Here is a 19,081-nt window from a genome sequence, read left to right as displayed (position 1 = left end):
TTGCGTCCAAGCCTGACAACCGTAGTTCAATCCTCAGAACACACATGATTGAGAAACTGAGTCCTGGAAGTTGTCCTCTGCATGCATGCTATGGGACAATATGACTGCCCCCATCACAATAAATGTCAAAAGAATATTAATGAGTATAAAGATAAATGCAACACATAATGCTTAGATAGAGGACATTGGAAACTATAAATCATTTGGGCGTCAAACAGGGAAATCTTAACATGAGCTGCATTACTAGAAGGTGACACTATTGGGGCCAGCAAGATGGCTCGATAGTGGCTTGCTGTGCAAGTCTCCTAACCCGATTTTGATCCCTAGAACCCACATAAAGGCGGAAGGAGAGGTCCAAACAGTTACCCTTTGTCTTTTATACCTGTGCCACGGAACACACGCCCTTCCCACACACAGAGTAAAATTCTAAAAGAGATAATGACCTAGTTATCTTATGTGCTAACAGCACGGTGGCATCTGTATCACTAAAAGGATGTTCTTTGTGGTCTTATGTGGGCGTGGGGAGCATGCTTGCCATTTGTTTTCAAACAATCCTGGAAAAAGTGTATGCAGAGGCAGTACTCAGGAAAGAGTGATCCAAGGTTTCTGAGGTCTGTTGTGGTTTGACTGTGCCAGTCTTCAGCAGTGTCTGAACACTTGGTACCAGTTGGTGGTGCTGTTTGGGAAGGCTGTGGTATCTCTGGGAGGCAGAAGCCCACTGGAGGAAGTGAGTCATTGAGGGAGGGCCTTGAGGTTTTAAAGGCCAGTCCCACTTCCTGTTCACTGTGTGCTTTGACTGGGAGGCAGCCAGGGCAAGAAGCCTCCTGTTCCTGCCATCATGCCTTTCTTGGCTTGGCAAGTTATATCCCCTGGAAAGGGAGGGCAGAATGAGCCTTCTTCTTGCCTCAAATTGCTTTTTGTATTTTGTCACAATGAGTAACATAACAAAGTGTCCTGTATCCCAGGCTGGCCTTTGACTTACCATGAAGCCAAGAACTTGAACTTCTGGTCCTCCTGGCTCTACCTGTAATCCGGAATTAGTACCGTGCAATGCTGAGGGTCACACCCAAGGCTTCACCTATGCTAGACGAGCACTCTGCCACTTAGCTACATCCCATTCGATACAAAGTAATTCTAAAAATGTTTTCAACCTTTAGACATAGAGTTTCAAAGTAAAAAGCTCACACTGACACTTAACTCCCAGCCATCATCATTTGAATTACACCTGAGTGCATGTGGCCTATGGAGTCCTCTCTGGATTCATATCCCATGGTCCTTCAGTTTGAGGATGGCCAGACAGACACACATGCATGCATGTACGCACACACACAAGCACACACGTCCTGGTTAGGGTTACTACTGCTACGGTTAAAAAACCATGACCAAAAGCAAGTTGGAAAGCAGAGGGTTAATTTTGCTTACACTTCCATATCACTGCCCATTATTGAAGAAAGTTAAGGAAAGAGCTCAAACATGGCAGGAAGCTGGAGGCTGGAACTGAAGCAGAAGTGTTTCTTGTTGTTTCTCCTGGCTTGCTCAGCCTGCTTCCTTATAGAACAAAGAACTACCAGCTCAGGGGCATCCTTACCTACAGTGGGCTGGGCTCTCCTAAATCAATTAACAATTAAGAAAATGCCATGTAGGCTTGCCTACAGCCTGATGTTATGGAGGCATTTTCTTTTTTTTCTTTTCTTTCTTTCTTTCTTTTTTTTTTTTTTTTTAAAGAAACATGTGTTGGGAGCCGACTTTAGTAGAAAGCGGCTAGATCAACTTTGCAGCCATCTGGAACCATATACCCTGATGAAAGACTTGGTTGTCAAAAGCCTATAACAGCTGAAGCACACTCTGATAAATATATTGTTTATCCCACATAGCTTGTTTTGCTGTTTAGTGACCTCAGCTGTATGGTGCACGTGGTAAAATGTTTTCACCTGTGTTCTCCTGCTTGTGTATATAAATACCTCAGAATTCCCTTCAATAAGGGAGACTTGAGAAAATAGAAGAGACTGAATCACACCCTGACTTGTCTCCATTCTTCGCGTCACTTGCCCCAAGAGCCACACTCTCTCTTGACCAGAGCACTTAGCCCCAAAAGTGTTGAGGCAGAGTGTTGAGGCAGAGTGTGGGCCTCAACAAACATGTTTTATTTGTTTTGCTTATACCATCAGAACTGAAACTAGTCTGTCATTTCCCTAAAACAGGGAAATGAATCTAAAACACATACTGGTGCTTTTCAAAAGATAGCACTTTAAAAGGGTGGAAGTAGCAGGCATTTGTTATCTTTTTTCTTCAAGAACTTTCAGGCTGCAGGAGAAAAGCATGTGACCAAAAGTATTAGGATAGGGACTGTTTTCATCCCATAAAGACAGGACTGCAATTGTCGGCTTTATATTACCTGGATATGGAGGAAACTTTTTATTCTTCATGTTCTATCCTAAGCATCATCTGGAGGCATTTTCTTGACACTCCCTCCACTCCAATAACTCTAGCTTATGTCAAGTTGACATAAGCCTGTAAATTGCTGGCAGGAGTCCATTGGCTTGCCCACTACTCTCTGGGCAAAGGAAGAGGATGAGAGGAATTATGGTGATAAAGATGAAAGGTAAGCTAGAGCAAAGGAGGGAACATCGGCAGGACAGGCACCACTGCAGCTGCAGTTTTATAATCAAGATGGACCTAGTCCTGTGCAATAAGACAAGGAGCTTTGTACCCTGGAAGAGGTGTACCCTGCGTGTCTATACAGTTTCATCCAAGCAGTTACACCTGTCTGTTCACCTGGCACCCACAGGCAAAACTACACACAAGCCCTAAGTCTGCTGTGCTCCAAAACCTCTCAATTATAGAATCCCTGAAGAAATTTGGGTCCTAGAAGTACCTATAAGTACTTCTAGTATAAGTCATCTTGTGGTAATTTGTATATGTTTGGCCCATGGAGAATGGCACTATTAGGAGGTGTGGCCTTGTTGGAGTAGGTGTGGAGGTGGATTTTGGGGTCTCCTACACTTACGCTCTGCCCAGTTTGGAATTCCAGTCTCTTGACTGCCTGCATGAGTCTCCTCCTGGCTGCCCGTGCTCCTTCAGATCAAATGTAGCTCTTTTGGCTCCTCCAGGCTCACATTTGCCTACACACTGCCATGGTTCCCACCATGGTAATGGATTGAACCTCTGAAACTGTAAGCCTGCCCCAATTAAATGTCTGCCTGTATAAGAGTTGCCTTGGCCATGGTGTCTCTTCATAGCAATAAAACTCTAAGACAGAAGTTAGTGTCAGGGACTGGGATATTGCTGATAGGCCTGGCTGTCGGGACCCGAGCAAAATGTTGAGGCCCAGGCTGCCCCGCGTTTGGGCAGCCGCTGTATCCCGGCCCAAGCTGCCGCTCCGGTCTGCGGGTCAGGGTTCACCAAGAGAGAGAGTGAAGACAGACTCGAAGAATGGAGACCAGACAGAGTGCGTTTCAGTTCTGTTTATTCTTCAGTCTCTCTTCTTAGTCCAAGTCCCAAGTCTTGAGTTCCTAGTTCCTAGTGCCTCCAAGTTCCAAGTTACTTCTTCCAAGTTCTCGCTCAAGTGCCTGCTTCTCCGTCTTCTCTCTGCTGTGTATGATTCTCTCTAGAGCCAAGTGTCTTCTACCTAATGTCAAGTAATCTGTTACTCTCTCTGCCTGCCTCTATCCTTTTATGTCTCACTTCTAAGCCATGCCTTTTGGTCACACCTATAATCATGCCCTTAGGTCTTGTCTCTAAATCTGATCTCTAGGTCACTCTTAAGTCACACACCTTTAATCTCACACACCCAAGGTATCTAAACCAAGATTATCGGAGTGTGTTCAGCTGTTGTAGGCTATTGTAATCCAAGTCACATGTCAGGGTATATGGCTCAAGATGGCTGCAAAGCTGATAGCCGCTTTCTGCTAAAGTCGGCCCCCAACACCTGGCCATGCTTTTGTTTGGAGGAATATGGACTTTGCAACTTTGGGGTATTGCTGTGATAGGACTGACCATGTTTTTATTTGGGGAAATGTGGATTTAGGGACTTTGGATTCGGAAAGCAGTGAAATGCTTTAAATGGGGCTTAATAGGCCATCCTAGTAGGAATATGGAAGACATTGGTGCTGAGAATGATTTGAACTCTGGGGCCTGGGTCAAGGTTTCAGAAAAGAAGAGTTTTAGTATGTTATGTTGTCTAGAGATCATTCTTGTGATATTTCAGTGAAGGATGTGGCTGCTTTTTGCCCTTGGCTAAGAGTCAAGCTGAGGCTAAAGTTAAGAGATTTAGATTAATCACACTGAGGAAAGAAAACTCAGAACAGCTTAGCATAGACTCTGTCCTGTGGTTTACTTTTATAGAGTGTTTTTTGATCAAGCATAGCAAACTTAGAAAGAAAGCATATCAAAAGTATGGTTCAAGTACTAAAGGGGCACCAGGAAATAGAATGGAGATAAATCCTGTGTTTAAGGACTTTAAATGAATTAAGGAAGAGGTGATCTTGGGGCACGGTCCCATCCAGCTAAGCTTTACTTATGTATGTTAGGTTGTATGATGTATGGTTACATCATGTTAGGCATTATTATGACCTAGTTATTGTTTTCATTTAGACATAAGGAGATATGATTGTGTATTAAATTGACAAGGGATGGATTTCTGTGGCTATTCTTGTCAACTTGACTATATCTGGAATGAACTATGATCCAGAACTCAGAAAGAACTTGTGAAAAGGGATTAAAGAGCTTAGGTACAGCTGTAGTAGTATACACCTTTAATCCCAGTACTCAGGAGACAGAAGCATGAAGATCTGGAGTTAAGGTCAGTCTACAGACCACTCTCCAGGAGAGCCACACTTAGTAATAAAGGAAACCATCAAAAACTGGTGAAGATGTAGTAGAAGAGGACCGTGTTCCAGCCCCAGCAAGCAGCAGAACTTGGCAACTTCTGCCAGATGGCTGGCATTAGAATCAAGAACAGAAGGGGTTACTGGGACAATGGATGCTGGTTAGCTGGAGCTAAGAAATTAAACAGTAATTAAGAAGAGACCAGAATTACAGAGGTAAAATCTTCTGGGAAGTGTTTTCTAAACACAAAGAAGCTGTGTTCCAAATAGAAACATTGTGCTGGCAGTTGGATTTGTTAATGTCTAAGAATCACCCAGGTGGTACTGATTTTGAAGGCATGAAGGGGTCATGGAGAACAGGTGAGGCCTGGCATGGTGAGAGACTGGAAAGGCCACTGGTGAAGGTATACCATCAGTGTCAGTCGAAGCCCCAGGACTAAAGGGGTAATACAAAGAAGCTGAAGCTTTGCATCATGAAGAGAGCCTATGAGAAGCTACTGTTGAAAGTGCAGCCTAGTGAAGCAGAAGACCCCAATGAACTGGAGATGCCAGTACCATGGGGCTGACCACCAAGAACAGCAACAGCAGTAGTCAGCCTGACCCTAGAGTGCTCTAGAGGACAGAGCTGGAGAAGTGATACAAGCCCTTCGTAGGAGCCCAGATCTTGTGGGGATTCCAGTTCCAATATTGGAACAAAAAGTTGTGAAGTTGAAGAAGTTGCCTTGGAGACTCTAAGATGTTAGAGACGCCAGAGCTGTGGAATACCTGCTGAGGAAAGCTGCTAACAGGGAGTTCAACCAGCCCGAGAAAGAAGTGTGCTGCAATCAACAAAGCTGAAAAGAACTGGAGACCTGAAAAGCTTATTGACATCAGACACAGAGATGCAGAGTTTGAAGTTTGCCCAGCTAACTTTTGGTGTTTCTTTCATCAAGTATTTCCTTTCTATGATGTTTTGGAATGGTAATATATATCCTGTACCGTATGTAGGAAGTATGTGATCTGTTTTATTTTGATTTTATAGGGAATTACAGTTACATGATTGCATGAATCTCAGAAGATTTTGGATTTTTAAACATTGTTGAGACTGTGATAGACTATGGGGACTTTTGAAGTTGGACTAAACGCATTTTTCATTATGTTATGACTACAAACAAGCCTGTGGGGGCCAGTGAGTAGAATGTGGTGGTTTGAATAGATTTGGCCCCCACAGAAACATGTGTTTGAATGCTTGGCCCACAGGGAGTGGCACTATTATGAAGTGTGGCCTTGTTGGAGTTAAGTGTCACCATTGGGTAGGCGGGTGGGTGGAGCTTTGAGGTCTCCTACACTTTAGGTCTGCCCAGTGTGGAATTCAGTCTCCTCCTGGCTGCCTTTGGATCAAGATAGAGAACTCTCACCTCCAGCTTCACATCTCTGCCTGCACATTGCCATACTTCTCACCATGATGATAATAGATTAACTCTGAAACTGTAAGCCAGCCCCAATTAAATGTTGTCCTTTATAAGAGTTTCCTTGGTCATGTTGTCCCTTCATAGCAATAAAATCCTAAGACACATCTTCTACAAAGCCTGTCTATAGAAGGTCTGACATAGAGCCCCCTTGATTAAACCTTGTTCTTACTGAGTCAGCAGATCAAGATACTGGAGTAGAGACAGGCAGGCATTTTACCTTTAGCCCCCAAGCTAGCCACTTAGGGGTCACAGTCTATGTAAGGTGGCTACCTTTGCGTCACCCATTGTCTGCCAGGAAAGAACAAGGCCCACTGACAACCCATGCCAACTTTGTGATCAGGATGACAAGGAGCACAATTTCCTACCACGTGGCCAAAGATGAATACTCTTCTGTACCAATCTTTATGTATTTATTCACACATTTGATAAAAATGTCACAGTAAAGAGCAAACTCATTATGATGATACAAGTAACTGTACAGAGTCAAATCACAAAACAGAGGGCAAACATAACTGCTCAGTACCTGAGCCCCAGCACACACGCACACACATGCTTACACTTACAGACTCACAGGCATTCAACTACAGATGTTAAATTCAAATAAAGGGTTTTTTTTTTTTTCCCTGTCAGGTCCTAGGAAGAAGGGAAAAAATGCTCACTTAAAGACACTGGGGCTTCTCAATGCAACTCTCTGCTCTGCCAACAACTGAAAAGACAGAAACACTGGGGAGTTAGTTGTTTCCTTGGCACAGAACTGAACAGGCAACAAGAAGGTTAAAAGGGTATGTTCACCTTGGGTTTAGTTTCCTTTTCAACACCACAACAGGGTAGGGAGCAAGCAGGAAAAGAAATTGTCAGCTCTATTAACTCCAGGAAAAGAGAAGGATGTAAAACTTGATCCCTATTCACCATAAAGAAACCAGCAAGGCCAGGCACCTATCATCCGGTTGTGATCTTATCCAAACTCTGTTTATTACTTTTATGTCAGCTCTGGAGAGGAAACACTTTAGAAGACCAGGAGGGTCACATAAGCCCCATCCCTACCATATTGGCATTGGGCAAGACTCCATCTGCTGGCCCATCTCAACTTACAGTTTTAAAAACTGAGGAAATGGCACAACCACCATCCAGTACCCTTATCCTTCCAGGACAGCCCAGTCAATCTGCAGTGGGAAAATAGTGCCAAAACAAACAAGACTATGGAAAGAGTTGTGCTCAACTTCCTAACTCCATTTGCAACCAGGGTTAAAAAGAAATCTAGTTATTTTTAAGTAAGATGTTTTGTGAGCACTTCCACTGACCCTATCAAAAACACTGATGATCTCAAATAGGAAGCTAGCGTCTAGAGGAGTTTGTCTCTGATGTTCCTGGCAAATGGGCTAAGGCTACGGCAGACGCCATGATCCAGTGAGCACAGTCTATGAACACAGAAAAGGCCAGTTAAGATGAAAGCTGCTTTCATCAGATGAGTCGATGTCATGGTATTCTGCAGGGAAGGATCCCTCGGTACAAACTTCATGTCGTTAAAGATAAAGCAAGGCAAGGACAAGGCACTTAGCTCAGCCAGAACTGTTCACACCACCACAGGACTGTTATCAAGAGCACTCCAAAAAACCACTTAGTGAGAACCCGGGGCCAACCACTCTCCAAGTGACCTACAGAACTGAAGGATATCCAGAGCATTGCGTAACCAATGGTGGCATTTGGAATGTCAACAAGGAAGCTTCTCGTAGGAGGCGGATAGGATTCATCCCCTTCTGGCCTAAAGTGAGAGGTTATTCCAGAGTAGGTCAGCATGATACTGGATTTCACAACAGCTGGCCTGAGAACATGAAAACTCCACGATGTCATGGTCCTCTGTTTGGTAAAAAGCAATAGGGCTCCAGATGAAATCTAACTCCAGTTCTAAATTCTCTTGCACTGACAGTTAGAGCAGATGTCTTCTAACATATGTGACTTGTCTCTGTCCTGCAGCAGAGCTGAAGGAGCAAGGCAGGGCTGGAAGTGCCTGTCTTTCCTTATCCCAAAGGCCTTTAAGCATACTCAATCCGAGCCGGGCCACAGCTACCCTCATTCTTCCGCTCGGGGGATGGAGCAGTGGCCTTGGCCTCACTGCTCATTTCCAGAGGCTTAGCCGAGATGTAGTCTTTCACTTTGATCTCCATGTTCTTGGCTTTCAGAGTGGCCATGTGCAGCTTCTCCAGGAAATCTGGCATACCTATTGGGACACAGCAGAATCTAGTCAAGCTGCTGTACTGGTTAGTTTTGGTTTTTTTTTGTTTGTTTGTTTGTTTTGTTCTGTCAATCTGACCCAAGCTACAATCATCTGGGAGGAAGGAACCCCAGGTGAGAAAATGTCTCTATAAGACTAGTCTCTACATGCTGGATGGGCATGGACATGCATGGTGGATCTCATTGAGTTCAAGGCCAACCTAGTCTACAGAGTGAGTTCTAAGACAGCCAAGATTACACAGAGAAATCCTATCTCAAAAAAAACTAAAAAACTGTCCTCTAGGAATGTTATGTGGGGGAATATCTTGAATAATGACTGATATAAGGGTGCCCACCCACAATGTGTGGTATCACACCCAGTCAGGTGATCCTAGGCTGTTCAAAATAGCAGGCTGAGCAAACCGTAGAGAGCAAGCCAGTAAGCAGTGTTCCTCTATGGCCTCCACTTCAGTTGCTGCCACCAGGTTCCTGCCCTGACTTCCTTTCACGATGGACAAAAGCTATACGATGAAATAAACCTTTTTTTCTCCCCAAGTTGCTTTTTGTGGTCATGGTGTTCATTAGAGCAACAGAAAAGAAACTAGGACAGCTGCCAAACAAGCCAGCAACAGGCTCAAAACCAAAGCCTATTTAGAGAATAGGTAGGCAAACAATAAATATCTAACTTCCCATCCTCCTCCTGAAGGGTAAGGAACTACTCGAGCACCAGAAGAAAGTAAACTGTATGAAGAATCACACATGACATCTTACACCAGTAATTACAACACTTGGAGGTTGAAGTTCTAAAAAGGGTTAGAAGTGGAGGGTGTGGCTGTGACATGCAGCCTATGTTAGGTAGTAGCCCTTTCTTCCTCTAAGTAACTGCCCACAACTAAGTTTTCTTGGCCAGATCTTACAGCCTTAAGTATTTTGGTTTTATCACTTTTGTCACCTAGGCCTTGATCCTTCTGTCTCAGCCCTTGCAACCACCACTGAGATTACAGGTGTGCATTACCAACCTAGACATTTAACAATACTGAACCAAAAAATATATACATTAATGTATACCATCTATATGTAAGGCATCAAACTGAGTCTTAAAAACTCCCCTCTAAAAAAAAATCCTTTCTAGAACCCCTGTTTTTTTTACACCTACAAATCCCACTTAGAGGCTAGAATGAAATAGGAAGATTCTTCAAATTTCCCCCAATGTGACTACAAAAAGTATCAACCTTCCTGTTGCCATTAATAAAAAAACAAAAAAACAAACAAACAAACAAACAAAAATCATTCAGCTCAGATTCAGGCACACCCATTGTGCATTCCCCTACTTACCACTAGAAACCATCCAACTGACACAGTATCGAGGGAACACAGTCTGTGGATTGTCACTGTATGTCAGTAAGTAGTCAAAGCCATTCTGGAAAAGAAACATAGCAAATATGACGGCCACAGCAACTTCTACATCCAGTACAAGAAGCGCAATATCCTATATATATGAAAAGCACAGAGACTGTTCTTCGTAGAAAGGCCCTTTACTATCTTGATCCCAGTAAAAGATTAAACTAACAGGGAAGTTTCCTGTGCCCAAATCATGACAAGTATCACTCAGCCTCTTGGGAAGATGGATTTTTTTTCATGGGCATCCAAAATTAACATGTTAAATAGAGGGTGCTATGGGACCAGCTTCTAGTGAAAACTTTGGCACTAAGTCTCTAACAGCTTTCTAGCCAAAACATTAAACACACATTGTTGTATTTTGGTGTTAGAGAAGGAAGCCTCAGGTGGACTCAAGATTATTCTGTGTCTTTTTTCTTTTATAATCCAGCCCTGTGTCCTTACTAATAATGTCACTGTCTTAAATTTTAGCTAGGACGACAATATTTGCTTCTGAAGTCTTCCCAGCAAATCTTCAAACATGGGGTAGCCTTGAGGACCCAATACAGATGCCCAATATTTACAATTTAAGGATCAAACAGTAACTGTTTAAAGAGCTCTATGCAGCTGGTGCTCCCTTAGGTCCTTGCAGCTCCACAATGTACCACTCTCTTCCATTTTACAGATGCCAGCTTGGACACAGAAGTGAGAAAGAAAATTCTAACCACCAAGCCTACACACCTACTGTTTTTTGGCTCAGCCCTCTCATACCTAATACCAAAATGGACCCAGGATTATTGAGGTGTTTAAAGTGGCACATATCTGTAGTCCCAGCACTTGGCAGGCAGAGGCAGGAGACTAGGCTACAAAACAAACAAAATAATGACCATAAAAGAAGCCTGAAACAGATGTGCTCTATATGAAGGGAATAAAGAACAAATGTTCTATCCATACTTCAAAAGCAGAGGCATCAAGACTCTGGGCCGATAAATCTTAACAGCAACCTGCCTCCCCATAATACTTAAGTATTATGTTAAGTATACTTATGTTAAGTATACTTAACAAAATACTTAAGTATATTGTTAAGTAGCTATTCATTTCTTAGCATATATTTTAATGCCTGCCATGTCTGGCACTTTGCTAGGTGCTACATAACAAACACATCAGCTCTAATCCTTGCCCTTAGGAGCTTCTGGTTACGAAGATAAAGTGCCCTGGCTGGTACTGCGCTTCAGTGGTAGATCCTTTGCCTCAAATATGAGGCTTTGGGTTCAATTCCCAGTACTTAGGGAATAAGTGAATGATACTCTAGTAGAAATTCATACTGAGCACTGTGGAAACATGCACAAAGAGTTAAAGCCACACCTTAGGAACATGACCAGACCAACCACAAAGGCTGCTTACATTACAAAATGAGCTCCAGCAAATAAAACTTTTAAGTTATTCCATCTGTGGGACTAGAGAGATTGCTCAGCAGATAAGAACACTTTCTGCTCTAGCAGAGGATAGGGGTTCAATTCCCAGAACACACATGGTAGCTCATAACTACTTATAATTCTATTTCTAAAGAATCTGCCACCTTCTTCTAGTCTCCAAGGGCACAACATACACATAGTACACAATATACAAGCAGGCAAAATGCCCATACACACTTAATTTAATTTAAAAAACCAATTATCTCAGAATCCCAAAGTGGAAAATTAACAACAGCAAAAATTGAAAACCTGTAAGTAAAAAAAGAGACAGAAATTGTAAAATATAATTATGGTCTGTTTTCAGCATGAGATCTGCTCAGAGTTCAGTCCAAATAAGCAGAACATCATGGGCCCTTCTTACCTCTAGCTGGTGGCTGTTTGTTTCAGAACTGAGAATTGGGAGTTACAGTTTGCCTGCCATGTGATAAGAGTCCATAATCAGAAAAGAAGGTAGATTCAAGCCCCAAATTATTCACTGGATAAGGCTCTGCATCCTAAACCAACAGGATGGGGAAGATGGGAAGGGAGCAAATCCCAGACTATGGGATAAGAGGGCAGGAATTTCTTGTGATCCAGGAACATTTAAAAAAAAAAAAAAAAAAAAAAAAATCAAACCAAATCAGCACACCATCTTCTCTTCTCTACACTGGCATTCCTTTTGGCAGAATGGTATATTTAAAACTGTTTCATTCTCTCTAGTCTCTTGATGTTTAATTAACTCATTCCCCATAGACAGGAGCCTGAGAATGTTGGTTACACTACATCCATAGACAGGAGCCTGAGAGTGTTGGTTACACTACATCCATAGACAGGAGCCTGAGAGTGTTGGTTATACTATATCCATAATCAGGAGCCTGAGAGTGTTGGTTATACTATATCCATAGACAGGAGCCTGAGAGTGTTGGTTACACTATATCCATAGACAGGAGCCTGAGAGTGTTGGTTACACTATATCCATAGACAGGAGCCTGAGAGTGTTGGTTACACTATATCCATAGACAGGAGGCTGAGAGTGTTGGTTATACTATGTCCATAGGAGCCTAAGAGTGTTGGTTACACTACATCCAGTCAGGAGCAGAGAGAAATGAATGTGCCCATGCTGCCTACTGGTATTTGTTCAGCTAGTTTTCTTCATTCACTCTTAACACAGTTCTGTGTTCACCCATGAAACAGTGCTGCCCACATTACGGCGGGTCTTCCATCCTGCCTCATGTTAGGCAATAGGTGGTAATCCCTTGAAGCATGAGAGATGGCTTATGCTTGTTGTCAAGATTGACAACTTTGGGGCTGGAAAGATGGATCAGTAGTTAAGAGCACTTGCAGAGACCCAGGTTCAATTTCCAGCACTTACATGGTAGTTTATAATAACCACTTGAGTCACATGTCCCACGGGATCCAACAAACTCTTCTGACTTTGGCAGCACCAGGGCACACAGGTAGTATGCTGACATATATGTAGGCAAAACATTCATTCACATAAAATTAAAAAATTAAAAATTCAAGTGATTCTTGGTTGGCAAGTTGTCACTTAAAACTAACCATCACACAAAGACACAATTCAAAAGTAGTATAAAGAATTAAGCATGCCAGGCAGTGGTATACACCTTTAATCCCTTAGGGTAGGGGATGGAGTGGGAGTGGAGGCAGGCAGATCTCTGTGAGTTCAAGGCTAGCCTGGTCTACAGAGTGAGTTCCAGGACAGCCAGGACTACACAGAGAAACCCTGTCTTGGAGGAAAAAAATTAGGCAAAATTTCAGGGCAGATGGCTTCTTATTCCATGTGACTCTATGAGTGAAAAGTCAGGGTAAGAAAGAACAGACCACATTCCAAAGAGAGAAGAAACAGGGTAACATGAGGAATTACAAACTGAACAACAGAGAAACCAGAAAGTTATAGTTATATAGGGAAAGAGTCAACAGTTCTAACAGGCTTCTCCCTTGTAGGGGCAGGAAAGGGGCAGCCCAAAGCCATAAAGCCGCTCTTATCACAACAAACTGATGAGCCCAGACACAGGACTAGTACTCTCATGAGCTGTAGTCAGTGGGCACACAGTCATGACTCCTGAGAAGAACAAACTCATTGTCATTCTCTAAAGAGCTACTGTCAGGTTCCTCTCAAGAGGTGGGCTACTATTGGAAACTAAGCGATTCTGGGGCCCTGAAAATAAGAAACAGCTGAACTCAGAAAGTCTGAAACCAACTAGGCAAAGTATCCGCATGGGAGATAGCAGTAAGAGGTGGTTCTGGAGAGGGATGAGTCAGACATGGACATACTGAGAGGTTCAGATAGCAGGAGGCTCAGGCAGTGGAGGGCACAGTGGTAAGTGGCCCTACCTTATATGACACAGAAGGAAGCTCCATAAGCTAAGTACTGCAGAGACTCAGGGCTGCAGCTAGCAACTGCACGGCTTCTACAGCCTCTAGAGATGCCTCCTAATCACCTGTGATTGCTGCCAGGCAAAAGTGCAAGTCCAGAGACCAAGTCCAGCATATTGCTGGATCTCCAGAACTTTCTTCCTGTAGGATGGTTCATTGATGGATATGTTCTGAAGGCAGTGAGAGACCTGAGGGCAGAGGGCCTCCCTTTCCAATGCAGAGAGCCTCCAGATTTTCTGGAAAACTGCCTGGCCCACAGGCCTCAAACTATTCCATACAAAAGAAAGAAAGAAAGAAAGAAAGAAAGAAAGAAAGAAAGAAAGAAAGAAAGAAAAGAAAGGAAAGAAAGACCCCACCACATCCATTCTATAAAGCTAACATCCTGATACCAAAACTAAATAAGGACATTAACAAAAAAGAAAACCCTATACCACTCTATTTTTATTCAATATATTGTTCAAAGTGTTATCTAGCAGTAAGGCAAGGCAAGGAAAAAATAGGAGGGATACAAATAGAAAAAGACAATAGAAGATAAAAACATATACATGTTAATAAACCAGTAAAATGGCTACATGGAGCTGAGTTAGCTCAGAGAGGAAGAACACTTGCTGTACAGTTGTAAGGACATTAGATCTCCAGCACTCAATGTAAAAAAGTTCACCTGTGGCTGTAACCATAGTGTTAGAGAGTGAGATGGAAGGGTGGGCAAAGATAAGAGGATGGCTGGGACTTGCTGGCCAGTCAGCCTACCCCAATGGTCTGGGTTCAATGAAAGACTCTGTTTCAAGGGAACCGGAAAGACAGTGATAGATGAAGATACCTGGGTACAAAGAGGAATAGTAGAGCTATCATAGTTTCTGATTTTAAATCATATTACAAAGCCCTATGAACAAAAACGTGGTACTAGTATAAGAACAGAACAAAGGACTTACACAGCTTCAACAAAAGAGTCAAAACCAAAGCAGTGGAGAAAAGATATCCTCTTTGACAGTGTTAGGAAAACTGGATACCCACATGTACAAGAATGAAACTAGGACCTCAGCTCTCACTCTACCTCAAAACAACAACAACACCTTGAAACTCTGAAAGTACTGGAGGAAGGTCTAAGCTACCTCCATAAGCAAGACCTCTCTGAATAAAACGTCAACAGCGCAGAAAACAGTAAGAATTGACAAATAACAAAAGTGCATGTACCCATGCACATTTGTACTCCTGACACTTAGGAGGCTGAGGCAGGAGGTCTGCAGGTTTGATGTCAGCCTGGACTATATATACAGCAAGCCCTGGCCTGGGCTATACAATAAGACTGTCTCAAAAAACCAGTTAACAACAATAAAGTCATTTGTGACCTTTAGAATTCGATAAGATTCAGAAATTATTTATTTTAAAGATTTACTTATTTATTTAAATATTTACTTTTAATAAGAGTTATATTTTCTAGACATCTTTGAAACAAGCAAGAAGTAAGATCAGGGCTTACAATATACCTAACAAGTTCCAGCTAATTCTAATGCATACCTCGTCCCAGTTTTTTATTTTATGTCTGAGTATTTCACTTGTATGTTCTGTATACGTATGTGTGTGCCTGGTGTCCATGGAGATAAAAAAAAAGAACACTAGATCTCTTTGAACTTGGGATATGGATACTTGTGAAACACCTTGTGGGTACTAGAAATCAAATCTGGGTCCTATGCAAGAGCAATAAATGTTTGGATTTGTTTTTTTTTTTGTTTTTGTTTTTGTTTTTTTTAAGCATCTGAGATAGGATTTTCTCAGAGGTCCACCTGCCTCTGCCTCCCAATCTGCTGAGATTAAAGGTGTGTGTCAACACTGGGCCGTCTCTCCAGCCCACAAACTATAAATTTTCCAACCACACATGAAACAATCAGGAAGTGAGACCAGGGCCCACAATATACTTTATAAGTACCAACAGACTCTAATGCATACATTCTGGCAAATCACCTCTCAGCAGTTCAGACAAAGGCATTCCTTGAAAAAATTTCAAAGCTTCAACACTCATCTCTCATGAGGTAAAACTCACCTCATCAAATGACTTGTGAGGACGGATAACCATTTGGGATTCATAAGATCTGACCCTGACAAACTCTGGAGACTCTGGCACACTGGGGTGTTCCACCGCACTGTAAGGAGAGAGGGGGCATAACTATCCTGGCACTAACCAATGGTGAGGCAAGGATAAGTGGGAGTGGGGAACTGTAGAACCCTGTCTCAACAAAACCAAGCAGTTAATGAAATGATGAACACAACCCAGGTTATATTCATGTAATATGAAAGTTTCTTTGATATTGTAATATATGGCTCACAGGCTATATTTCTAGTTCTACCTACATGAAAAATTTAAAATATTTAATTAAAACTTATATTTGGGTGCTGTGGTCTCAACCCCTTTTGGAGTGGGAAGCAGTCAAATGATCCTTTCACAGGATTTGATTGATAACAGCAGCAAAATTACAGTTAAGTAGCAGCAACAAAAATAATTTTATGGTTAAGGGTCACAACATGAGGGTTACAGCATTATGAAGGTAGAGAATCACTTGTTTAGGGCAATAACTCAGCAGTACCATGTTTGCTTAGCATTAGTAAGGCTCTAGGTTCTACCCTTAATACCCACTCCCAGCCTGCAGTCTCCCTGGCGGTTCACAGCCTGCTCCCTGAGTAGGGATGGATGGGCACTGCTGCTAGGACGTCTGCAGGGCATTGGGTGAGGCACAGCTAGTGGAGCTCAGCAGGTGCTCCAGCAGTTACATACCGTGACACCAAGACCATCACATTGTTCTCCTGATCCACGCTATACCGCCGAACATAAACATAGTCCCGAGAGTACATCGGATACTGAAAAGCGAAGTGAGGCAAGATTAGTGTTCTGCACCACAGACTTGACACGAATAAAACTGAAGTAAAAATACTCACAGGAAAATGGGTTACCCAATGAAGAACCTCAGAACCACTGACGGCATCTCTCTCAATCACCTCTAGCTTGATCACAAGGGCATCCCATTTTTTCCTGTACTCTGTATCCAGCTGCAAAAGAAAAGATCCAAAACAGAGATGCAGAAGTTTCTCTGGGAGGTTGGATCTCTGACTTTATGGAGAAATAGTAATTTGACTTAACAGTACCAACATGTAAGAGGCATGGCTGTTTATTGGAGGATTCTCACATACATTAAGATTCTCACTTGTAAGGAGGGGGATTCTGTGTCTGTGTGTATGGGTGTAAATGTTCATGTGTGCACCTGTGCATGTGTAGGCCAGAGGTCCCTGCTGGATGTTTTCTATCTCTCTACTTTTATTGAGACAGGTTCTCTCGCTGAACCTGAGGCATACTGGTTTGACTGGACTGGCTGACCAGCAATCTCTGGGGATTCATCTAGCCCCACCCAACCAGTGCTAGGATTAGTTACAGACATATGCTGCCACACTCAGCTTCTACATGGACAATACAGGGATCTGAACTCAAGCTTAATCAGTAAGCACCTTACCCACTGAATGATTCTCCCAGTCCTCAGAGGGAATCTTTTTTCTAACTTTTATGTGTATGGTGTTTTGCCTGCATGCTTGCCTGATGCCCTTGGAGACCAGACGATCTTAGACTCCCTAAGACTGGAATTATAGACGGTTGTGAGTCACCATGTGGATGCTGAGAATCTGGGTTCCCCAGAAGAGCAAACAGTGCTCTCAAACACTCAGCCACTTCTCCAGCCCCCTTCAAAGGAGTCATAAAAATGCAACAAGACACTGATCAAGACAATGATGACACACACACTTGTAAATATCAGCAATTCAAGAAGCAGATACAAGGATCAAAAGTTCAAGGCAATACTGGACTTATATAGGGAGACCTGACTCAAAAAAAAAAAAAAAAAAAAAAAAAAAGACTGAAGATGCAGCTCAGGTACTTGTCTAGCAAGTTTTGCCTATGTTCAGTTCTCATTATCATGTGTGTACATATATGCACATCCACAAAAATTATGCAATAGAAATGTCTATGGAGATGCTCGAGAGAGCGCCCAGTGGCTAAGTGCAATGGCTGCTCTTCTAGAGGACCCAGATTCGATTCCCAGCACCCACATGGCAGCTTATAACTGCTTGTAACTCCAGTTCCAGGGGATCTGACACCCTCACACAATGCACATAAAATAAAATTAATTATTAAAAAATGTTTAGGGAAGGACTGGGAGGAGAGGAGAAACAGGAAGCTGCAAATGGAATATAAAGTAAATAAATTAATTAGTTAAAAATGTCTGTAGAATGGGGGTGGTGAAATGTCTCAGTGGGTAAAAATGTTTGTCACTTATTGTAGTTAGCTTTTTTGGACAAAGCCTAGAGTCACCTGAGAAAGGGATGTCCAGATAAGACTAGAGTGTGAGCCTGTCTAAAGAGGACGGTCGTGACTGTTACTTGATATAGGTGGATCTAGCCCACCGTACCATTCCATGAAGAAGTGTGTTGGGAGTAACCTTTTTTTTTTTTACACTCTATGAAGGTATATCTCTATTTTCAATGGTTAATTCTGTACCGGGAGAGAGCTAAATGCTGGCAGGAAATTGGTACTGTCATTTCTATGGCACATTGCCAGCCTCCTACTCAGATACTTGAAGGTCAGACAGTCCTCTCTGCCTAGAGGCAATCTAAAATTGTATCAGAGGTTTGTTGCACTGATGATTGGTTGTAATAAAGAGCTGATGGCCAATGGCTGGGCAGGAAGTAGGGGTGGAACTTGGGGTGGGGGTTGGGGGGAGAGACAGAGAGAGGTGGCACACACTGGGAAAAACAAGCAGACGTGGGAGATTTGAAAGTGTACATGCAAAGAACAGACATGAACCACAGCAGAGAGAAAGGTATAGAGCTGGCCATGTAGCAGGTCATTGGCTAGAGAGTCAGGTTAAATTAGATAAACTACCTGAAAAACTGCCCTAGCAAAAAGCCTAAGCTTTAAACTATAATAAAATTCTCATGTCATTATTTATACCACTGTTGGGTTCAAGAAAGTCCTATTATAAAGGTGGTCCTGGACTGTATAAAAAACCAGGCTATGTCCATGGCACACAGCTCCCTGCAGACAGGACAGACTGGGTTTGCCTGCAATTTTATACCAATTAGACCTGGGTTCTAGATACTTTCCAAAAGTTGATTTCTCTTTCCTGTTAGCAGCCTGTTCCGTCCCCAGGAGTGGAAGATAATATGCTATGTCCTGAATGTGTTCAAAGCAGTAAGAAGATCATAAGGAAATTTACAAGAGAGAGAAACTGTGTAGAAAATTATAATACACTACACTCTCAAAAATGCCACCTTAGACAATGTAAAGGTTTTATTCTGCTATGAAGGGAATAGAAGAAAAACATTC

General features: G+C 42.6%; 1 protein-coding gene across 1 annotated transcript in view; it reads right to left on the bottom strand.

Annotated features, from left to right (window-relative positions):
- Nucleotides 1–6,665: 6,665 nt before the first annotated feature.
- The window catches only part of Stard7 (StAR related lipid transfer domain containing 7), a 28,969-nt gene continuing 16,553 nt past the window's right edge, over nucleotides 6,666–19,081 (bottom strand). Inside the window, exons 4-8 of the mRNA XM_034494928.2 lie at nucleotides 16,648–16,758; nucleotides 16,487–16,569; nucleotides 15,758–15,857; nucleotides 9,824–9,908; nucleotides 6,666–8,495 (exon numbers count right to left, since the gene is read on the bottom strand). Coding sequence (XP_034350819.1) covers nucleotides 8,311–8,495; nucleotides 9,824–9,908; nucleotides 15,758–15,857; nucleotides 16,487–16,569; nucleotides 16,648–16,758 — 564 coding nt within the window. The 3' untranslated portion in view covers nucleotides 6,666–8,310. The remainder of the gene's footprint in view (nucleotides 8,496–9,823; nucleotides 9,909–15,757; nucleotides 15,858–16,486; nucleotides 16,570–16,647; nucleotides 16,759–19,081) is intronic.

Source organism: Arvicanthis niloticus, chromosome 2, assembly GCF_011762505.2.
Source record: "Arvicanthis niloticus isolate mArvNil1 chromosome 2, mArvNil1.pat.X, whole genome shotgun sequence".
In the NCBI taxonomy this organism is placed as follows: Eukaryota; Metazoa; Chordata; class Mammalia; order Rodentia; family Muridae; genus Arvicanthis; species Arvicanthis niloticus.
Note: the sequence above shows the minus strand (reverse complement) of the source record. Positions and strands in the feature narration are given on the sequence as shown.